Genomic DNA, 22,547 nt, shown 5'->3' with positions numbered 1-22,547 from the left:
GTCGCGGAGAAATTCACTTACCTGGGCAGTGATATTCGTGTCTCTGCTGGCTATGTCAGAGGTCAGCAGACATCTAGGACGGGCCTAGGAGTCATGGATCCACTGGATCATGGGGTGTGGTGCTGCCGGTACCTGTGCGGGAGGACGAAAGTCCGAGTCTTCAGGTCCTTGGTACTTCCAGTCTTGCTCTATGGGTGCGAGACTTGGACTTTGACCAAGGATCTGAGACGGAGACTTAATTCCTTTGGTACCAAGTCTCTTCGAAGAATCCTTGGCTATCGCTGGTCGGATTTTGTGTCCAACGAGCGGTTGCTGAGAGAGACTCGGATGAGATTTGTTACCTGCATAGTCCGTGAGCGTCAGTTGCGGCTGTATGGACATGTGGCTCGTTTTCCTGACGCTGATCCTGCTCACCAGATTCTCTCAGCGAGGGAGTCTCATGAGTGGAGGAGGCCAGTGGGCCGACCACGTGCCTCATGGTTGCAGGAGGTTGACCATCATCTCAAGGAGATGGGGATGGGCCTGGCATCTGCCTGGGGGATGGCCAGACGGAGGCCCCTGGAGTACCGGCGGAAAGTGGACGCAGCGACACGCTGTTCTGGCACATGCTCCCATACCTGACCTGACCTGACAACAATACCTTATTTTATATCACTGATAAAAATGACAAGTTTAGTTATAATCCCGGAAGTGGATACAAAACGATAACAGTCTCACCCGGAGCATATGAGATTTCTCAAATATCTTCCGAAATTGCTCGTCTTATGAAAGAACAGGGTGATGAACCAAAAATATTGTTGTAGACATTCAAAAACATACTTCAAAATCAACGATTAAACTTAAAAATAACTACAAGGTTGATTTCACAATTGATAATTCATTTAGAGAGTTATTGGGTTTCTCCTCAAAAAAGATTGAAACTAATGGGACGTTTTACAGTGATAATGTCATTCAAATATCCTCAGGAATAAACTCGGTATTAATTCACTGTGATTTGATTGATGGTGCTTATTATGATGGAATAAAAACAAATACAATATTTTCATTCAGTGCATACTCAACCCTAATTGGTTATAAATTCAATATGGAACCCAAAAATTTGGTTTATCTCCCTGTGTCAGGAAAAACCATACACAGAGTAAATTTTAGGACAACCGACCAAGATAATCGTATGATTTCTTTTCATGAAGAAGTTATATCCATTAGAATTCACCTACGTGAAGTTTTCCAATAAATAAATACGATGGTTATTGTGAGGAAACACGAGTTGGGAAAATATAAAATAATTACAGGGGATGGGATGTTCCTTTCCCCATACTACAAGGGCGAAGGTATGTATCTTGGTAGAGGATACTATAAACCTAAGAGACAAAGGGGTGTCGGATATCAATTTAGAGGAGATGGGATAATTGATACTCTAATGGTTATTGGTTCAACCATTCTTTAACATAAAGACCTAATTGGTTCAACTGCTTCTGCTGTGGGAAATGTAGCAGGTGCTGTAAAGAATATAAAAGATGCCCAGAAGGAATCTCATAAATTACAAGCAATAAAAGAAATTAAGAAAGGCTAAACTCAGTTGTCTCCCCAAGAACGAAAGAAAATAATTCAAATACTTGGATCAGGGTTTCAAAAGTTTTAACAACTTTTTTTCCTAAATAAATACATGTATGGAAGCAATTGATAGTATCTATGATTTGGATGATACTATTATTATCTCAAACTCCACTAAAAAAGAAGATTACTTCAAGGTAAATGCAATAACTGGAACAGACTGGAATACGAATGGTACAAAAAGTTTTGAAATAAATAATCAACAAACCTATTTGAATCTATCCGAAAGTTTCTTGTTGTGTAAATTTAAATTCACTAAAGCTGGGAATAACACAAACGCTACACTTGTAAATGATTTCTTCTGGAAAATGTTTGATAGTGTGTGTTTGTATATTGGAACACAAGAAGTTGAAGCGGTTGATTATGTCTCTGCTGTATCTGAAATGATGAAATTTACACTCTATATATTCAGTGATAGAATGGGAAAGGGGTCTGTCGAAGGTTTTATTCCTAATATGTCAACGGGAACAAACACAGACCCTGGATATACTCAAAGGAAAGGAGCGTATAATGATGATACAAAAGCAGAAAATAGTTTTACTGTGGCAGTTCCTCTGAAAGGTATATTTGGATTTTGTGATCATTATAAAGTTCTGTATGGTCTTAAAATTAGATTTCAACTACAAAGGAATGATAATGAAAATAGTTTGCCTTTTGGTGTTGGTAATGCTTTTGGTGATCAGAATAAATTTGTAATTGAGGAAATGAGTTGGTATAGCAGTGAATATACTCCTAATCTTAAAACAGAAGAGATGTTGAATAGAAGACTTAACTCAAAGAAACCACTCAGTGTATCATACCTCAAAAGAAGATGTCAACACGTTAAACTCAACCAAACTACTTACACGTGGAATTTGGGTGTTCTGGAAAGAAAGCCACGATATCTGTGGATCATTTTTAAAAAGCCAGATGGTGATACTGCGACTGATAAGAATAATGCATTGAGTGATAATGCTAAGGTGAAACAACTTCGCGTTTCTCTAGAGGGAACATTTTATCCACGAGATAGATTGGAAATTAATTGGGAAAAAAATGATTTTGCTGAAGCATACAAGTCTTATCAAAAGGTGTGTGAAAGTAATGGAAATAAAGAACCTATTTTGGATATGACAGCATTTAAAAGTTTGTATACAATCTATGCATTTGACCTGAGCGCTCAAAAGGAAACTATAGAGTCTAATCGAGTGGATACTTCCCTATACATTGAAAGAGGAGAGAGTGAAGAAGTTGATACATATTTTTGCTTTTGGAAGAAACAGAATTGTAGATTAATGCAGATAATGGTGTGATGATTACTCTCACATAATTTTTTGTTTAATAAATGAGTGGCAAAGTACCAACTGGGGTATATGTTAATCAAATCAATCTTCATAAACTATCATCTTGTGTTCAAAATCAAAAGCCTTGTACGATTAACGTTAATACAATTCAGAGAAAAGGAGCAGTAAGAATTGATGTTTTGCTCACAAGAGAACAGGTTAAAATCTTGAATGACACTGGCTCACTTAAAATTAAAATGACAAAACCAATGTTGAAAAAATATTCAATAAGAGAGACGAGTGGAGGATTTCTCCCATTTCTAATTCCTTTATTTGCTGGTTTAAGTGCGGTTGGAGCATTGACGGGTAGTATTTCAACAGCGGTGAAAACTGCCAACGAAAGGAAGGCTCAACTCCAGGCTCAAAAAGAATTGGAAAGACATAACAAAGAGTTGGAGAAACAAATTAGTGGAAGTGGTGTAATTGTAGATTTTGTTGAAAAACTTGAAGGTCTGCCTGATAAAGCGAGATTGTTAGTTGGAGATATGCTTTCTTCTATTGCACAAGCAGGTGTAAAATTAACGAAAAGAGGTAATGGATTATATCTTTCTAATAAATAAATGAGCATTGATGAGTGGTTTAAAGAATTTGGAAAGAATACAACATCAAATTTACAACTTGTTAAATATTGTAAGAAATTAAAAATTCATAATGTGGTTATTTGTATGAGAGATGAATTAACAAATGTGCCGAAACATACAAAGAATATTATTATGAACTTAGAAGATAATAATGGGAACGGTTCTCATTGGGTTTGTATTTTTAATAGTCAAGACAAATATTATTTTGATAGTTTTGGTCTTCCACCACCTGTTGAAGTCATAAAATTCTTACAGAATGGTGTTTATCAAACATTTCAAGTCCAAGAATTAAATTCCAAGTGTTGTGGTCAATTATGTCTGTATGTGTTATTTCAAATCAACAAAAATAAAAAAATTTATGATATTATTTTTAATCTAATATAAATGCCTTATGTTGTTAAAGATGGTTCTATCTTTGGTGTATCCCAAGAACTGGATATTGATTTATCAAATTATTACACAAAGGCACAGGTTGAACGGCATAAATATAATATAACCAAAAATATTAACATGAAAAATGCTTATAAATTAAAAAATTATCCAAGCCCGACTGACGCGAATGACTTGGTGAGATTAAGCGATTTATCACAATATATATCCTTAAATAAAACGGCCGTGTATTCCAAAGATACAGAAGTGTTGATATTATCTCCAGGTCATACAGAATTCACAGTTCGAATTAAAATAAATTTTTATAAAGAAGGGCGTATCGTTTGTATGAGAATCGAACAATGGGGGTATGATATGAATGATTTAGGGTATAATTGGTCATTTAAAATTAACCTCGAAGACCTGGAACAATTAAATCAGTCTCGTAAGGAAGAATATTGTCCACTTGATATTGAGAATGAGTTTTGTGGGGCCACGATTAGTAAACAACAAATAAAAGAATTTAATAAGAGTAAATATAATAATGGTTTTGCCCTTGTTTATATCATGAAAACAGAAAAAACAGGATTATATATAATAAGTAAGGAAATACAAAATGATTTAACTTTGGGAAGATGGGGAGGTGTTTCGTGCCATAATATTATTCAAACATATATTTCTAATACATAAATGACAGCAAGAAGGCTTCAAGAAAATTATCATTTCTGTGTCCAAGCATACCTTCAAGAAAAGGGTATTCGGTATTTTAATAAATATGTTCTACAACATAAGAATGAGGTATTTTCAATAAAAGATTGGCATTATGCTGATGTTGATAAACCGACAACTTTTGATTTAATTAGAATGTTAAATAATGAAAAAATTATAAAGTTAAGAAAAGGTGAGGCTCTTTTAGAAATTCAAAAGAAATTTTATTGGTTTCCTGTTGTAAAAAAAATTATTTTGGATACAGGAATAACAAGAAATCCTGATGAATATATGTATGATATTCTATTGGGTGTAAACGATTCAAGGATAATAAGGGATGAGGAAGGAGTTGAAGAAGAGAGGGAAGAGGAGGAAAAGGAGAAGAGGGAGAAGAAAGAGAAGGAGGAAAAAGAGAAGAGAGAGAAGGAGGAGAGGGAGAAGAGAGAAGGAGGAGAGGGAGAAGAGAGGGAAGGAGAGGGAGGAGAGAGAGAAGGAGAGGGAGGAAAGAGCGAGACAAAATAAATATCAAAATATGGAAACCAGTGAGATTAAAAAAAGATTGGTGGTATTACAGAAAATAACTCAACCCACCGAGGAGGAAAACAAAGAATTGACAAGTCTATTTGCAATACTTTCGACAAGACTATTGACATCGACAAGATATTCATTTTAATTCAAGTTTTTCATTTTTTTTTTTATCTTAAATAAATGGAGTAGAGAGTGAAGGCATTTCAAAGGATTCTTTATGTTTCAAAAAATAAGATTCAATGTGCATGTTGGAAACTAAAAAGGTTTTTTCGCTCTGCAGGAATTTTTCTCATAAATAAATGAGTTATTGTCTCAAATGTAAAAAGAAAACTAATACTAAAAATATTTCATATATTAAAAGTAAAAATAACAGGGTTATACAAAAAGGTATATGTTCGGTGTGTGGTTCAAAAAAAAATCAATTTTTCTCCAAACACAAACTCGGAGGAGATATACAAAAGTTTTTATCAGGAAGTAAATTTACAACTACTGGAATACCAGGGGAATTACATCTACCAGGGTATTCTTTCTGTGGTCCGGGCACAAACTTGGATAAAAGATTAGATGAGGCAGACAATCCTAAATCATGGAGTAAACCCATCAATAGAGTTGATGAAGTGTGCATGAGACACGATATTGATTATGGGAATACCACAACGTTGGAAGAAAAGCATGAAGCCGATAGAGAAATGTTGTATAATTTGTCTCTGATACAAAATCCAACCTTGAGAGAAAAAGTTGATAGGTTCATCGCGAAGAAGATGATCAGTGCTAAATTGAAACTTGGACTTGGAAATTCAAAAAACTTGTAAGCTCTAATTATGTCATTAAGATTGAAGAGCAATTAGCTGATGAATTACATAATATAAACCAATATTCACAAAGTTTCAGAGAAGGAAAGTTTATTCCAAGGAAGTAGATTATATCTGGTCTGTTGATTTGATTGAACTCAATAATGATAAGGGGTACAAGTATGCTTTAACCGTTATTGATTTGAGGAGTAGATACGCATGGGTTGTACCATTAAAAAACAAAACTGGTAATACTCTTATGTTAGCCTTTCAACAGATATTTAATAAAAGTAAGAGAAAACCTAAAAAATTGTGGACTGATGAGGGTAGAGAGTTTTATAACAAGACATTTATGAATTTTCGAAAAAATAACAGTATTACATTATACAGTACCTTTAATGAAGGCAAGGCAGTTGTTGTTGAACGTTTTAATCGTACCTTAAAAGAGAGACTATATAAAAAATTCACACAACTCGGTTCACAACAATGGTCATCTTTTATTCAGGATATTGTGGATAAGTATAATGACACGGTTCACATGTCAACAAATATGAAACCATCAGAAACATTTACAAAATTAAAATATGAAAAAGAGATTAATGTCAGAAAACCTAAGTTCAAAGTTGGTGATATCGTAAGAATATATAGGTGGAAATCTCATTTTGAAAAGGGTTATATTAAACGATGGACGAACGAACTTTTTAAAATTGTTGATGTAATAGATACGGTTCCTTGGACTTATAAGATATATGATTTGGAAGGGGAAGAGATTTTAGGTTCATTTTATTCACAGGAATTACAAAGACAAAGAGAAATTGAATTTTTTTTGACTCCGCCCCTTTTTGACTCCGCCCACACAAAACCTACCCACATAAACCCCACCCCACACAAGCTCCACACAAACCCCACCCCACACAAACCCCACCACACACAAACCCCCCACAAGCTCCACACAAAAACCCCACCCCACACAAGCTCCACACACACAAGCCCTACACAAGCTCCACCCATATTCATCATATTCACATAATTAGTGATTAGTTAATTAGTTCCCCACACACAACATGTTTATTTAATTTAAAAATTATCCACCCATCCACACAAGCTCCACCCATCCACCCATCCACCCATCCACCCATCTCTCCACCCATCCATTTATCCACACAAACCTCATCCACATAAGCCTCATCCACATTCACCCCTCCCACATAAACCCTGCCCACACAAGCCCCACCCACATACTGCCTGCCCACATAAACCCTGCCCACATAATGCCCTCCCACGCAAGCACCACCCACATAAAGCCTGCCCACACAAACCCCACCGAAACCCACCCACATAAACCCCACCGAAGCCCCGCCCACACAAGCCCCACCCACATAAACGCCCTCCCACAAGCCCCGCCCACACACGCCCCGCCCACACAAGCCCCACCAAAGCCCCGCCCACATAAACCCCACCCACACAAGCCCCGCCCACACACGCCCCGCCCACACAAGCCCCGCCCACATAAACCCCACCCACACAAGCCCCGCCCACACATGCCCCGCCCACGCATGCCCCTCCCACATAAACCCCACCCACACAAGCCCCTCCCACACAAGCCCCACTCCCTTCATCCCCCCTGTGCGCCCCCACCTTTGACCCACCACCTCCCTCATCCCACCCCCACCCTTCCCCACACACACACATGGGGAGGGGAGGGGTGGGATGAGGGGGTGATGGGTCTTTGGGGGAGCGCACCTACCCCTCCCTCCCCCTTCCCTCCCCCCTCCCTCCCTCTCCTTCATGTCTTGATTCTTTTTTTGAAATTCAAAATCAAGTAATTGTAAACAAAACAAATATAATTAATCAAAATTGAAAATATTAAATATTCATTTGCGAGAATGTATAATCTTTCCCAGCAATCTTCTTCAGATGTCTTGTGATTTCGAAACTCAGACACCATATTCTGTTTTGAAACAAAAAGTGGATAATAATTAGGTTTTATAAAGATAATTACATGGTAATATGAGTAAGCCTGGTGTTGGTTCTAAGTTCAAGCCTCGTTGACCACTGAATTAACACACCAGGAGGCCGACTCAGCCTGTCATCCTTCCAAGGCCAATAAAATGAATTCCAGTGTACTGGCAAAACCGCGTCCAAACTAATGATGCAACCAACATGAGGCGACATTCTAAAGAGAGAGTGATATTAATAAAAGAATAAATAAACAAATAACTAAATAATAATTCAGAAACATTTACCTCCAGAAAATCATGTGTTGTACCAGATTGCTTCAACAGCTTATGTTGTGTGATCGAGCTGAAAAAAAATAAAATAATGAGTCAAGGGTATAGATGGAGAGACAGACAGAGAGAGGTAGGTAGAAAGACAGACAGAGAGAGATACAAAGAGACAGACAGGGAGAGATAGAGAGAGACAAACAGACAGGGAAAGAGACACACACGCGCACACACACACACACACACACACACACACACACACACACACACACACACACACACACACACACACACACACACACGTCTCACCATTGGTTTAATTCATTCGAGATCAGAGGCCGTGATAAGACTTCGTACCAGTCATTATAAATGTTTTTCAATTCTCTTCTAAAATCATTGACCTCTTCAATAAGAGCATTCATTTGATGCCCCTCATCGTGATATGTAAACTCCACTTCTTCCAAGGACCTGCCAGGAAAAAATATATTTTTTCGCATTATCACGATTTAATTTATAATCAATTGCTTCATCGTTCAAAGAGGAAACCATACACAAACTTACCAACTTTGTAGTGAGCTGTTATCTTCATCGGAAGAGAGTGAGTCCATGTCTCAGTTTTTTTTTTTACCATTGGTACAAGATGGCAAAAAGATCAGAGGCCGTGATAAGACGTCGTGTCAGTCATTAAAAATGTTTTTCAATTCTCTTCTAAGATGATTGACCTCTTCAATAAGAGCATTAATTTCATGCACCTCGTCGTGATATGTAAACTGCTCTTCTTCCAAGGACCTGCCAAGAAAAAAAATATATATCAGAATTATCACGATTTAATTTATAATCAATTGCTTCATCGTTCAAAGAGGAACCCATACACAAGCTTACCAACTTTGTGTTGAGCTGTTTTGTTCGCGGAAGAAAGATCGCTCATGTCTCAGTTGTAAAAATGAAAATCCCGTCTGGCAGAAACTTTGTCTGGCGAATCACTTATAAGGCAACGATGAGGAGATTGCTTAATCATCGGGTGTGGCCACAGGAAATGACGCTTCGGGCGAGACAGCTTGGAAAATAACTGGGCGATATATTCTCAAATTGTATGAATCATTTTTAAAACATACTTAAAATGCCCTATAATGATTTTGATTAAACTTATGTTTAAAAGCCTGTTAGTGTTCTGAGATAAAACATAAACATGAGGCCTTGTCTCACAGAATAGTTCCTATTTTTTCACAGCATGACTGTCCAAAAACACTTCCTCATTTTCACAGCACGACCGTGTCAAAAAAAACACTTCCTCATTTTCATGGCACGAACTGAAAACATTTGAAACAAAACTTTTTTATGGCGTGGTTTATGCACAAAAATGATTTGCAACTCAGGAGGTGGCCAGATGAGATCATTAAGAGAAGTTTATCATTTCGTAATGGCACAAAAGGGGTATCTTAAAAAATATAAAGATTCAAATGTTTTGTTTTTAAATATTTTAGATGGGGATTATTGTGCAAAGAAAATTGAACTATTGAAGGAATTTGAGAATGAACAAATGTTTATAGGTTCAATGAGTGAGTTAAACAATATGCATCGGTTATTTGATAAAGAGTGTCCCGAGGCTTAGACGTTTCAGATATTTCTTTAGAATCACCTTTAACAAATCACATTACGACTTTACTACTTGAACAAATCTTTATCTTGTTGCATAGGTTATTTGAATAGAGAGCCCCTAGGTTAAAAGGGGAGACAAATAAATATACCTTGGGCTAAAAAGGGGATTTATTTTTTAGGGAAAAAAAAGAAAAAATTCATCGCTGAAAATCCCCCATTCATTTACATGGGGAAAAGTGAGCCAGAATCAGTATTCTTACCCTACTAGTGTGTCTCCTAGCCTGGTGTTGGCTTAATGGTAAGGGTGGTGGCTTGGGATCCTAGGGTCCTGAGTTCAAGCCCCATTGGCCACTGAATTAAAAATACACCAGGAGGTTGACTCAGACCTTCATCCTTCCGAGGTCAGCAAAATGTGCACCAGTGTACTGGTATAGGGGACACTGCATCAGCGGCATAGCCACGTCCCAACCAATGATGCAAACAGCAGCCACAGGCTACACTCGATAGAGAGAGAGTGTGTCTCCTGCGTAACTCCAAAACCATGAAACCTAGCAGTCTGAAACTTTGCCTGCATATTAACAAAACTCCAAGGAAGTGCATGATTGAAAATTGGGTGTTTGGGTTAATTAAAACACGCCTTTTGAAGATAATTAATGGCCTTATTCAATTATGTCCTTTATCGGGTGCATCCTCGGTCACCGCACTCAATGGGGACAATTGGTGTATCCAAGGTAACCTCACTGTGGTCTGACGCCACCATGTTTTTTTTGGCCTGTTCAACCATGCCTTGACTTAGAACAGGCCGCAACGATTTATTTACGATAAAGTTTTATTTTTCACTTTCCTCATTCATATTATCGAATGCTTGTTCATCACAACTATGAATCACTGTATATATCACTTTTAAAAGTGCTATTGTTTTCAAATTAGGAGCTTGGAGCGATTTTCATGCAATATATGATACGATGTTCCACAACCTACTTTCACAGACTGATTAAAGTATCTCGTTGAAATATTATTTCGATTTTGAGGATCGGATATCTTGCGGACTAAATTAATGTAAAAACCTGGAGTGATATCTGCTAATTTAAAGAAATAATGAGTCTAACTAAGCTGATGTACCTATTTATTTTAAGCAAGCAAGGCTATGTTGCATCCTTCTCCATCCATACACAAGAAAATGAGAAATTTCCAAAGCATTAAACTTATCTTTTTCTACTGTTTGGTGAATTATATTGAGTGAACAAAACATTTAGGAACGTGCCGAAATTAGCCAGCTTCATTGAGCGAATTGATTTAATGCATTCACTGCAAGACCTCACACACTGTCCGCCAGAGAGATTGCCTATCCATAGTGTCTCCCAGATCTCTATCAATATTTTCATAGGTTTCACGAGGTGCTCTATAGGGGATCGAAGCAAATCTAGTGAAAAACGGATGTTAAAAAAAAAGTTATAACGTTTGCAAGGACCGCGAACGATGTTCAATGATGTAACGATGTGACGCGTGCACAGACGAGCAGGCAACATGGCAGATTTTCTGCAATGTTTTTTTCATGGGCAATTGTATGTTGCAATGTCTCCAAGGTTGTTCTGGATTAAGCAGCAACTTTCTGGATAATCATTATTTGAACGAATTCATTTTATTTCATAACGCTATGTACGCGGTGAAGACGGGCTTTGAAGTTAAAAGGATCTTATATGGTATGTAGCGACAGCTTGGCCAGCTGCTCCTTATCAACTATTTAATTGGAGTGCTTGCTCGAGCGCTTGAGCCACTTGCAGAGAGCCAATTGTTGTTGCGCTACTGCGCTACATCATTCTGAGCGAATCGTTCACTCACTGCGTAAATAAATATAAATCAACCCAAATTAAATAATTCTGGCTGTCAGACCATGCGTCCAATCAAGTTGAAATTTAAAATGCATATTTGTATAACGATGTACTATTTTCACCGAAAAATTTTGTTGATGATACAAACAGCACACAGGGACCAAAATACAACATAATGAAAACATGACAGATATTTGTTCAGAAAGCAAAACATTGATTGAGGTGGAACGAAGCTGTAGAACTGACCTACACAAAGAACAATGCAAAATTGGAAGTGATTGCATTGTCATATATGACATGCATCGTTTTATGTTTAGACATACGTCATCATCTACCCACCCCCAATATTTAAGTCTCAAACCGCCATCCCTGGGAATCCTTTTTTGATGTTCTTACCTTTGTAGTCTGTCTTTTATGTACTTCAAAACGACCTGACAGACCGTTAGTTGCAAGTTTTGGCAGGAAAAGCTGTGCTTTGGTCCCGACCTAGATGGAAGAGGAAGACTCTTTGTTATTTATCTCCTGTGGAATGAAGGAGGCCTTAAGATTAGATAATTGAGGTTCATTTGTTTTTATCTGTGGGCGGGTATACGGTAGAGGGATAAGGGGAATTTTTTTTGTTCATGATTGATTGTTCCTCCCTGTATTCCCACCCTGTGTTCTTCAATTAGACTTTAAAACCACTTGGTCTCCGGGTTAATTTGAGTGGTTCTGATCGTGTTTGCTATTGTGCACATCGCTTAAAGGACAAATTGGATGTGGGTGATTGTGCCATATGCTTAACGACTCCGCTCGATCATTAATTGAAATCAGGTGTATGGCACCGAATAGATGTGGTACATCAACTGGCTCAGTGGTCCCACTGTTTAGGGTATTGTAGTGGATAGACACGTGATCCGGCTCATTACAACAAAATCGGCTGGCTGACGCTACTGCTTTGAGGTGGTAAACCGGAATTCTAGCCAGGAAAATGGACAAACCCGGTAACTGTGAAATAAAGCAAATGTCAGATAAGTTCAAAAAGAATCCTCATTTGATGAGAAGGGCAGTTTTTTAATAAGTGCTTGTTTTGGCTTCAATTGAAGATAAATAAGAATATTTCGAATAAAAAGATATGAAGGTATTTGCACAAAATGGGGTTGGGGGGTGGGGGAGGGATTGGTAATCCCAATTAATACTTGTTCAATGTAAACAGGTAAATTGCCTCCCTTTTAATTTGTACAAAATGGCGTCCACATCCATTCCGATTCTTTAACTTGGAATTTTTAAATGTCAAGGTTTTATTCTGTGATTGTGAGTTGTTTTACTTGTCATATCCAGAAGAATAACAAAGTAAGGTGATAAGTTAACTTATTGATGTTTGGATATTACACAGGCCTGATGTACAAAATTCCATGTTCCCCCAGGCAGGGAACATTATATGATAACCCATGAGATGAATGATTATCACAAAATTGTCCATGTTTGAAACGGGTAAACAAATATGAATTCCCTTACAAGGAACTTCAATGCAGAAGTCGGCCATGAGGCCCATCAATCCCATACAATGGTTGCCAACCTATGTCTGTTTGTCCATGCTCTCTCCTCTTAAATGTTGAGCATTAAATAAGGAAGCAGCACATACCACTTTTCGTCTTTGGTTTGACTCAACCAAAGTTTGAACTACCAGTCTCCCACACTCACAGCAGACACATCGACCATTACACCACCAATTCTGGAAAGTTGGAAGGTAGCAGGATATTATTAACAGCATGCTTTCCGTTGAGCTATATTCCCTTGGATCAATTCCTGACTCCATCAGGTTATCTAAAAAGTGCTGTTTTAATGCATGGCATCGAGCATTGCTGTATCTTGGACCACTCCATCCTTACTTCAGATATTGACAGTTCCATCTGAATTTTGGATGTAGAAGTTAATATCTTGCAGTATTATTCAAAAGATAGGCCATTTGTATGCTAATACCCTGCCTAAATTCGCTGCTTTTATGTGTCAATAAAATGTTAGATTGCTTTTTTGTTTCTTTTTAAAGGAGATTGGATCTTATATGGTGCATTAAAAAAAGCTTTACAAACGACTTAGTCTTGTTTGTATTTGTTTAGATATTGATGTATATTTTTTTTCTTATTGGTGCATAATTTGACTGTCAAAGTACAACGTGTGATGTTGATGTTTCCTTTTTGAAAATTTTCTTTACAGAGCACTCTACCTGATTTTCCCAAAGGCAATGAGATGCGTTTGCGGTTCCTGAATCTGAACAAGGATCCCATGTTCATCACAGCTCCAAATCAGTCCACACTCTTATCAGGGATAGAGGTGAGTTAATGGCTGGAAATGTCTGTTATTTTCATATCAAAATTACACATTGTCAGATTTATTGATCCTGGATAGGAGTTAGCAAGTTTTTCTGAATACTTTTTTTGTTTGTTTGTTTTTGCACCTAATTCTAAAAGTGTCAACCAAATTGCTGTTTCAACCAAATAATTAAATGATCAAATTACCTGGTGCTTTTGGAATATCCTTTAAGATGTAATATCATAGAATTAGGTGCAAGCAGTCATGCTGTGGTTTTGCAGTTGTACACAGTAATTGACGCAATAATTTTATCGACTCATTATCTACATCATGTGTAGAACATGTTCCAGTTAAATCGGTGCAGCATTTATAAGAACATGTCGAATCGATCAACAATTTACAAATTAATGTGGTATGAAGCAGCTTTGTTGTTCCATTTGTACAAGGTAGGTCGACTCACCAGCTGCTTTTGGAGTAATTATTCTGAAATGACCAAAAATAAATGTTAAGCTGTGCCTGGTTCTGGAGCATTTATATCTAATGCCGAGAGCTCAACTTTGCACACAAGACGTCGAGTTCTTCACAAATGTCAACTCCTCCAAGGAAATGAAAATGGAGCATTTCAGTGATACAAGCCTACCGTAAGTCAAGAATATTAATGTTGATGTTGCCAATAGGCCCCAGGACGATCGTGTGTGTGTGTGTGTATGTGTGTGTGTGTGTGTGTGTGTGTGTGTGTGTGTGTGTGTGTGTGTGTGTGTGTGTGTGTGTGTGTGTGTGTGTGTGTGTGTGTGTGTGTTTGGGTATTTTGGGGTGGGTTTTTTTTGTGTTTGGATGGTTTTTTATCTGGGTGCTTTTTTGTTTGTGATGGTGGGTGTGTTTTGTGTCTGGTTGTTTAATTTCCTGTTTGTGAGTGTTTGGTGTGTGCTTAGTGTGTGTATGTGTGTGTGTGTGGGGTCTGTGCCGGTGATGTGTGGGGTGTGTGTTGGAGGAGGGGGAGGGGCTAGGTAGATGGGCTGTGTGTGTTTGCTTGGTGTGTTTGGTGTGAGTGCCGGGTATGTTGGGGTGTGTGTGGTTGTGTGCTGGTGTGTGTGTGTGTGTGTGTGTGTGTGTGTGTGTGTGTGTGTGTGTGTTAGGTTAGTGTGTGTGTGTGTGTGTTTATGTGTGTGGGGGTGGGGCTGGGGGTTAAGAGGGTATGTGTATAGGGGAAGGAGTGGGGTAGGAGGTGTGTTGGTGTGGTTGCATCTGGTGTGCTTGTGTGTTATGTTGGGGTGTGTGTGGTTGTGTGGTTATGTGCTGGTATGGGTGTTCGTTTGATGGGTGTGTTATTATGGTGTGTGCGTGTGTGTGTGTGTGTGTGTGTGTGTGTGTGTGTGTGTGTGTGTGGACGGGGGGGGTAAGGGTGTGTGTGTGGGGGGTACGAGGTGTGAGGGTGTGTGTGTGCTTGGTGTTTTTAGGGTGGTGTGTATTTTGTGTGTGTGATTGTTTTTGTGTGTGTCAGTGATTGATACTTCCATAATTTCGTTTTCTGAAGGTGGAACGGAGTTCTCCCAGGACTCGATGTATCCACATTCGTTTCTGTGAATATCTTAATTCATTGCCTCAGTTGTGAAGTTGTGTTGGTGCCAGAGTTTTGTCCCGAGGGTTCTTTTCAGGGTCATCACTGAGCCCCGGACAGTTTCCAACTGGAGTTCATGTGTGGTAATGCTCCCAGCGATGCTTTGTAGGATCTTTGTGAGGTTCTTCTTTGTCATTCATGTTAGTCCAATTAATACTGTTACAATTTTGGTGCCCTTTGGATTACAAGACTTTTTCACTTCATTGTTGAGTTCTTCATATTTGGTCATTTTCTTGATATCTTCATTATTTAGACCAAAATCACTGTGTACTGAAACGTCATTTAGCAATGCCTTCTTTTCCTTTTCATATCTGAGTACTATGTCCAGTTGCAGTGCTTTGTTCACTATGTTCACTCTGGATGAGATTATCATGTCGTACATTCACATTGTGTCTTCGTTTTCAATGATCGCTTTTGGTTTCCATGAGTTTTGTGGAACTGAGATATTGAAATTTTGGCAGATGTTCCAGTGGACCCCTCTACATACCTCGTTGTGCCTTTGTGTGTACAGCTGTTCTGACATGAGTTTTTACATCCCGATAGGAGGTGGCCTGTGCTTTCCATTTCTACCTTGCAAAATCTATGTTTATCCAATTTACTCAGTCCTGAATTTTTTTTTTAAATGCCATTCATGTCGTGTCGCTGGTTCTGGGCATTTTTGATGATTTCTTCTCTGTCACAATTGAGCTGACCTCTTCTTAACCATTCCAAAGATCCTTCTTTGTCTATCCCCAATCTGTCCAACTCTGTTATTTATTTGTTTTTTGAAATATTTCTCTGCTCTTGTGTTTTTCCCAACTGTCACGATACATATGTTGATATTTCGTTTTGTATTTTTCTTTTGTCTTTTTTGCAATTGTTGTGGCTGTAATTGTTGCTGGTTTGGTTTCATGTGTGACATCTTGCATTCACACCTCTCCTTGGAATTTTTTTGCTGGGTGGGTTAGGGATACTTTTCTGGTTTGTTGTCCTCGTGTTTGCCTCCAAATTTGATTTGGTAGTCTGTTGCACTTTTCACGTACTCAGCCAACCAGACTGTTGTCACTCTGTGCACTTGGTTGAGTTCCATCAGACAGACCGCTACCTCCTCCTCATCTTGGTCGGTACATTCTTGTGATGTATTGATTTTTGCGAACATTTTGTGGATGGTGAGGAGTTTCCTTTTTTGATATCTCGTATATTGATTTCTGATTGTGGACAGTTTATTATTCCAGCTGTACTGGAATATTGGTATTGCATATTGGTTTATGGCTTTGATATTGTACCTTGGGGAAAGATATGTTTTCAGGATCTGCCTCGTTCTATGCAGGTATTCTTTGGTAATTGTTTTGTACATTTGTTTGCTACATATTTGGTGGCCCTCTTCTACTCCAAGATATTTATTTGTATGATGCTTCGTTGTCTAGCTTCTGAATCGTTGTATTTTTGTCAATTTTTATGTTGTCTTTTTTTTGTTGGTCCACTTTGCATGAATGTGCACTTGGCACACTTATCAATGCCAATTTCTATTTGAATGTCATCAAAATACTGTTTCACTCATTTCAGTTGTTCTGCCAATTTTTCGGTGTTTGGTGCAAAGATATTTAAATCATCCATGTACAGTAGATGTCCCCTTTCATGTTTCCTTGGACATTCTCTTAATGGACATTAGGGTGTATCTGTGTCCTTGCTCATTCATGAGGTTGCTTTGTGGGTCCAGGGCCAGGTAAAATAGGAGGGGAAAAAAGCTGTCTCCCTGGAAGATCCCGTGTGGTGTTTTGATCTTTCCTTCTGAGTGCTGCAGTATCAATGTGGTATTGCAAAGCTCCATTGCTTTCTCAAACTGTTGTCTTTACGTGTGTGTGTGTGTGTGTGTGTGTGTGTGTGTGTGTGTGTGTGTGTGTGTGTGTGTGTGTGTGTGTGTGTGTGTGTGCACGCGCGTGCGCGCGTGTGTGAGTGATCTCCTTAAGATCATAAAACAACACCAAATATAATTTGTGAAATACAATATAAATTGTAAATTCATTATTAATGAAACATTTATATAAATGCATTATTTAAAATATAAAAAATAAACATTTTCAGGAGTTGCCAAGAGACAGTGCAACATGTAGAAAACCATTATAAATAACACTTCCAATAATTGAATAGCAGTTTGATTCAGTGGTAAGTGGGGTGGACATTTTATCTCTAAGGTAAGGTGTGCATGATTTAATGTATTGTCATAAATGGAAGGTTCGATGAGAGTTCTGAATATGTGCTCATACATTAAATCCTCAAGCAAGAAATGTTTTAAGAGTGATGTTGCTTTGATGGGTTGACTGACCGACTGCCTGGACACAACTACGGTTGTGGATCAACTGATGTAAGTAATCTATTGATGTAGATATCCTTGACCAAAGTTGTGGATCCTCTGTTTGGAGATGTTCTGGGCTGAAAGGATCGAAACCTCAAGGAAGAATGGTGCCCAGCTGATGATCCATGCAGTCGGCTGTCAGGAAACCAGTCAATTGCTTACAGGTTAAGGTTCTTACTTTAGGTAAGGGAACTATGTTTTGAGGTTTACAGCAAATTTCTTTACAGCAATCATTTAGGGGCTTGTAGCAATCCTCGCCAGGCTAACATAAATCCTCTAATTTATAATATGCTTTCGGAATAGCCGATACACTACAATAAATAAATAAAATTGTGAGGAACAGACATGAAAAAAACGAGGTGTGTCTGTGTCCACATTATTTTGTAATACCCTCCAAATTAGGAGTCGTATCGCTTCATATATAGGTCATCAATCTCAAGGACTAAACTTTTCTTCTTGAAATATCTTCTTGTGTGGACTTTTGAAAGATAGCGAGATGTAATTGAGCTGAAAGACGATGCACAATATGTTCAAAAATCATATTCGAGTGAACACAATGAGGTAATGGGAATCGATTTATACTTATTCTTCTGCAATGTGGTATTTTGAAGTATCGTTATTTTGTCATGATGATTGTGTAATGTATGTAATTGTATTTTAGGTTAGCAATTATGGCACACTTCAGTTACAAGATGGAAAAGCATTTATCATGCGTCTGAATGAAACTGCGAATTGCTCTGCAACTGTTTATCATGAGAAGTCCTTCACTCTGCTCATCACCGAAAACTTAACCTGCAATCAGGTTTGTGTTGTGTTCTTGTGTCTGATATTGCTTTGATTTTGTTGTTGGACATTAATTTTTTTTTTGCTGTGGTATACCTTTAAAAAAATGTTTTGACTATTTCTGTTTAGAAATCAAAATTGTTTTGCTGTTGCCCCCTTTTCACATTTACATGATGGAAAGTACTGCGTAAGTAATTTCCAGCAAATGTAGTACGACTGGCAATGCACAGATCATAATAGGAGATATAAATATACCAGTTACTTTGATTCATTGCTTCATTGATTTTTTTTGCCACCAGGGGAGAGGGCTGATTGGATATCTCAGAGGTATTTTATTTGCTGTTGAGCTTCTTTTTCATTCTTATGCATGGCTGTGGGGAGCATCATTTTCTGAGGGCCCACCAGTGTCACTGATGCTGTGCCCCCTTTAAGTTAAAGCAGCAATTTGTAGTTTGTTCAGGATTCCCGGATATAGCTCGCGAGCTGGTAGGATGGCCGAGATGTATGGACACTCGCCTTTGAGCCACCTCACTGGGTTTGAATCTTGTCTCAGCTACAAACTCCCATCCTGTTGTTTTATAGGCAGCACAGGGTGTCATTGCATGTGCTGTCCCTCAAATGGACATTAAACTAGGAATCCCATCTGCCAGCATCAGTTGGTGGATGTTAACGATCCCATGGTGTCCTTCAGGAGGAGTAGACGAGCTATTGCCGGCACCATGGTGAAATTCAAAATTCTTGCCCTAACCTACAGAGGGTGTTGCATAAGAGACACAGCAGCACCTTCAGTCATGATGCCACTTGCAGCCTTATTGCGTATTCATAAGAAGAGCTAGCTCACCTGATTGGAGGTAAGGGAGGTGGTGAGGTGCTTTCCCCTATACTACCAATTTGGGATGCAATGGGTCCTTGCAAAAACCACTTATGCTATTACTTTTACCCCTATTGGCCATGGAAATCAACAATGGTGCAAAGTGGGAGCATCACTATCTCTCCCAGCACTTACAAAACGCATTTTGTCATTTATTTTAACCTTCCCCCAACCCCCTCGACAGTGGTTCTACACAACCAATTTACCCGCTCTCTCACATGCTGATGCTCTTACAAGTGCCTTCCCCTCAAATTGTATACCTGTGCCTTTGCACAATCTCTTGGCTTGGTGGTGTGGCTCCCTCTGCAGGCCTATGTCTGACTCAAAATGCGGCACTCCTGGGATGCTGGTGCCACCATACGAGCTTGCCTGCTCCTGTCAAATTTTGAAGAAGCCGTCTTTGGCTTCCCGAAAGTGCCCTTCCTGTCATGTGGCACCTCAGGTCCACACCTTGGGTACCCGAGCCCACTTCAAAAATCTGGAATGCCCCTCAGAGCGCCATGGCCTACTCTGGGCCAGTGTGCACCCAGCACCCAAGTCACCTTCTCCCCAAACCTACTCTCAATGAGCCACACCCCAGCCTGTCAATGAACCTATGCACCCAATCATCCAATAAACAAAACTTTACTTCAGTCAGCACCAGCTCCGGAATGGCATCCCATTCTGAAGCAGCTGAATCTCCTCCATCTACCTATCCTAAACAGGAATCCCCTCTCCCCATGGAGAACTTCATGCAGCCCCATCCACCACACCCTGTGCTTGTACTGTGGCATTTCTGTGCCAGATCCCCATGGGAACCATGTAGAGTCCGCAGTCATGGTTACTGCACCCACTTGGGCTGTGCACTCAGCACTAGCCTCTGCATGCTGCGTGCACATGGCCTGCCACCTGCTCCACCCAGAGCTCCCACAAAGCCCCACCCTATTGGTCCCAGTTTCCCCACTCAATGTTTGTTTGGGGCGATTATGGGGGGGGGGGGGGGTGGGGGATTGTGTGAATCTCTATGACATCTTCCCCTTCCCTTTCTACAGGGCTCATGAGGGATCCTTCCCTTTCCCCAATTTGCCTGTTGGTCCCCTCCTTTCCGCTAAGGCTTATGGGGCTGTGAAATGTGCACAACCTGTGATGTTTCCTTTTAATCTTCTGGGATTTCTGCGAAGCCCAAAGGGAGCATTCAAACCCAACCGCAAACTATAATCCAGTTGCCTGCACACATGCATACTCCCACGTGCGGCACCCCCTGCTCACCCCGAGCAGGAATTTATCTTACCAAACCCTGGGGAAGCCACTTCAACTTTGGTGCTACACAGTCCATCTCTGCTTGAGCCTCCTTCCTCCTTCCTTCTCAACATACTTGCAAACCGCGCTGTTCACAAACACCACACTCGCACCATTGCTCTCCATATTTTCACCCGTGTACCTGCTCGCAATCTCCGGGGGTCTCCTCACAATTCCACCGTTGCTCTCACATTAATGGCCTTGGGCCTGTGCATCATCATTGAGATGCCACTCCTCTCCCCTCTCACTCACCATTGGATGAGCATCCCAGTCTAGAGGTGGAGCGACTCTTCATACTGATCTCCTGAGGTGATGAGCCATGGCTGAAAGCTCATATGATGTTCTCCCACAAAAACTAATGCTGCAAGGCCTTGCGAGTGCTTTAAAATAACATCAAAGACTGACTCCAAAGAGCAGAATGGTAAAAATGGGGTCCAAAGATTTGATAATTCTAGATGCAAGCATAGGGATGGGTGGACGATGTCTAACTACACATAAAAGCAAGCATATCTAACATCATCATTAATTACTTTACACTTATGCTAAACCTTCACTTTAAGGAAATAACTGCGACGCAGGTTGGTTTGGGGGAGGGGAAGTTAACAGGGTGGATAATATCCTGATTTTGCTTGTGGGATGAACATGGAGATAATTCAGCTGAGACTAAGCGAAGCGAGGTCAAGGCCGTTTATTGCTGATACTTGAAACACCCTGAAATGTATGCCTGCAGAAAACAGACTTTGAAATGCCGGTCGCATTTTCCATCTAATCATGTCATTTTTTTATTTTTTTTTTAATCCATGGATATGCTCTCATTTTTGGAAAGTTTTATGTCAATCGCCCAAGTGGATGCAGAGAAATTTAATTTAAAAGTGAATAAAGGTGGAAAAAGTGAGGATGGAAGAAAATAATTAAGTGAGGGCCTCGGCTGACATTCCACAACATGGTCAAGGGTGGTTGTGGACGTCTATTACTTGTAAAAATATAACTCAGAATGTCCTTCTAAGACTCTAAGCACTATTCTAAATATATCAGGGTGCATTCACTTTTTAAAGCTTCACTGTTTTCCCTCTTCTCACTCACATCACATATTCCATGTATATGCATAATTTTGGCAGTCAAACACAGAACTGAGAAAAAACATAAATTGAAATTTTGATTGTGCAAGAAACACTTCATTTAGTTAACCAAAGTCACTTCAGACATTGCACCTCCCCATCTCCCTCCCTGCCCCCAAAGTATTCACACCAATCCCCCATGCTTGCAGGATCACTGGCCTATTCCTTCCCAAATCCTGTGTAACCCCATCCATCCATCCATTGGGACCATACTCTGTGCAGAGCATTGGAGCTGCCTAAGCAATCTCCTTGGCTATTGGACGCGTTGCCACTCCGACACAGTATACCAGCAAGCTGGCACTCATTTTTCCGACCTCGGAAGGATGACAGGCTAAGTTGACCCCTCCTGGTATTAATTCATCAGCGAAGCAGGATTTGAACTCAGGACCCCAGGATCTCAAGCCCACCACCTTAACCATTAAGTCAACACCAGGCATTGTATAACTCCATCCTCTCCTTTTCCTTACAACCTCTCTTTTACTTTTCCTTACAACCTCTCTTGGACTTTTCCTTACAACCTCCATCTACACCCCAGCAGAAAAATTGGCTGTGCATAGGAGTGAACATAGTAGCAACTGCAGAACTCATGAGAAAGTGATAGGAGAAAGGGGAAAACTATGTTACGATTGACTTTGACACAAATTCTGGATCAATAACTCAAAAAGACATTCCGAGGAAAAGCAAAG

The 22,547-nt window shown here is 39.5% G+C and overlaps 1 protein-coding gene and 1 long non-coding RNA gene across 4 annotated transcripts in view; one reads left to right on the top strand and one right to left on the bottom strand.

Moving 5' to 3' along the window:
* The window catches only part of LOC147022160 (solute carrier family 15 member 2-like), a 315,727-nt gene that overhangs the window by 191,075 nt on the left and 102,105 nt on the right, over positions 1 to 22,547 (top strand). For all 3 annotated transcript variants that reach the window (XR_015061088.1, XM_085892805.1, XM_085892804.1), the window contains 2 exons: positions 13,763 to 13,879; positions 18,473 to 18,613. Coding sequence is in view for 2 of the 3 variants with exons in the window: in XM_085892805.1 (XP_085748931.1) it covers positions 13,763 to 13,879; positions 18,473 to 18,613 (258 nt within the window). In the remaining variant the exon portion in view is untranslated. The remainder of the gene's footprint in view (positions 1 to 13,762; positions 13,880 to 18,472; positions 18,614 to 22,547) is intronic.
* Positions 7,691 to 9,292, bottom strand: LOC147022161 (uncharacterized). Its single transcript, XR_015061089.1, has 3 exons — positions 8,697 to 9,292; positions 8,157 to 8,603; positions 7,691 to 7,861 (listed from the first exon to the last, which is right to left on the bottom strand). It is a non-coding gene; the product is annotated as an uncharacterized LOC147022161 (long non-coding RNA).

The sequence above is a fragment of the Eptatretus burgeri genome, chromosome 8, assembly GCF_056783735.1.
Source record: "Eptatretus burgeri isolate ZD-2024b chromosome 8, Ebu_testis_v1, whole genome shotgun sequence".
NCBI lineage: Eukaryota > Metazoa > Chordata > Myxini > Myxiniformes > Myxinidae > Eptatretus > Eptatretus burgeri.
Note: the sequence above shows the minus strand (reverse complement) of the source record. Positions and strands in the feature narration are given on the sequence as shown.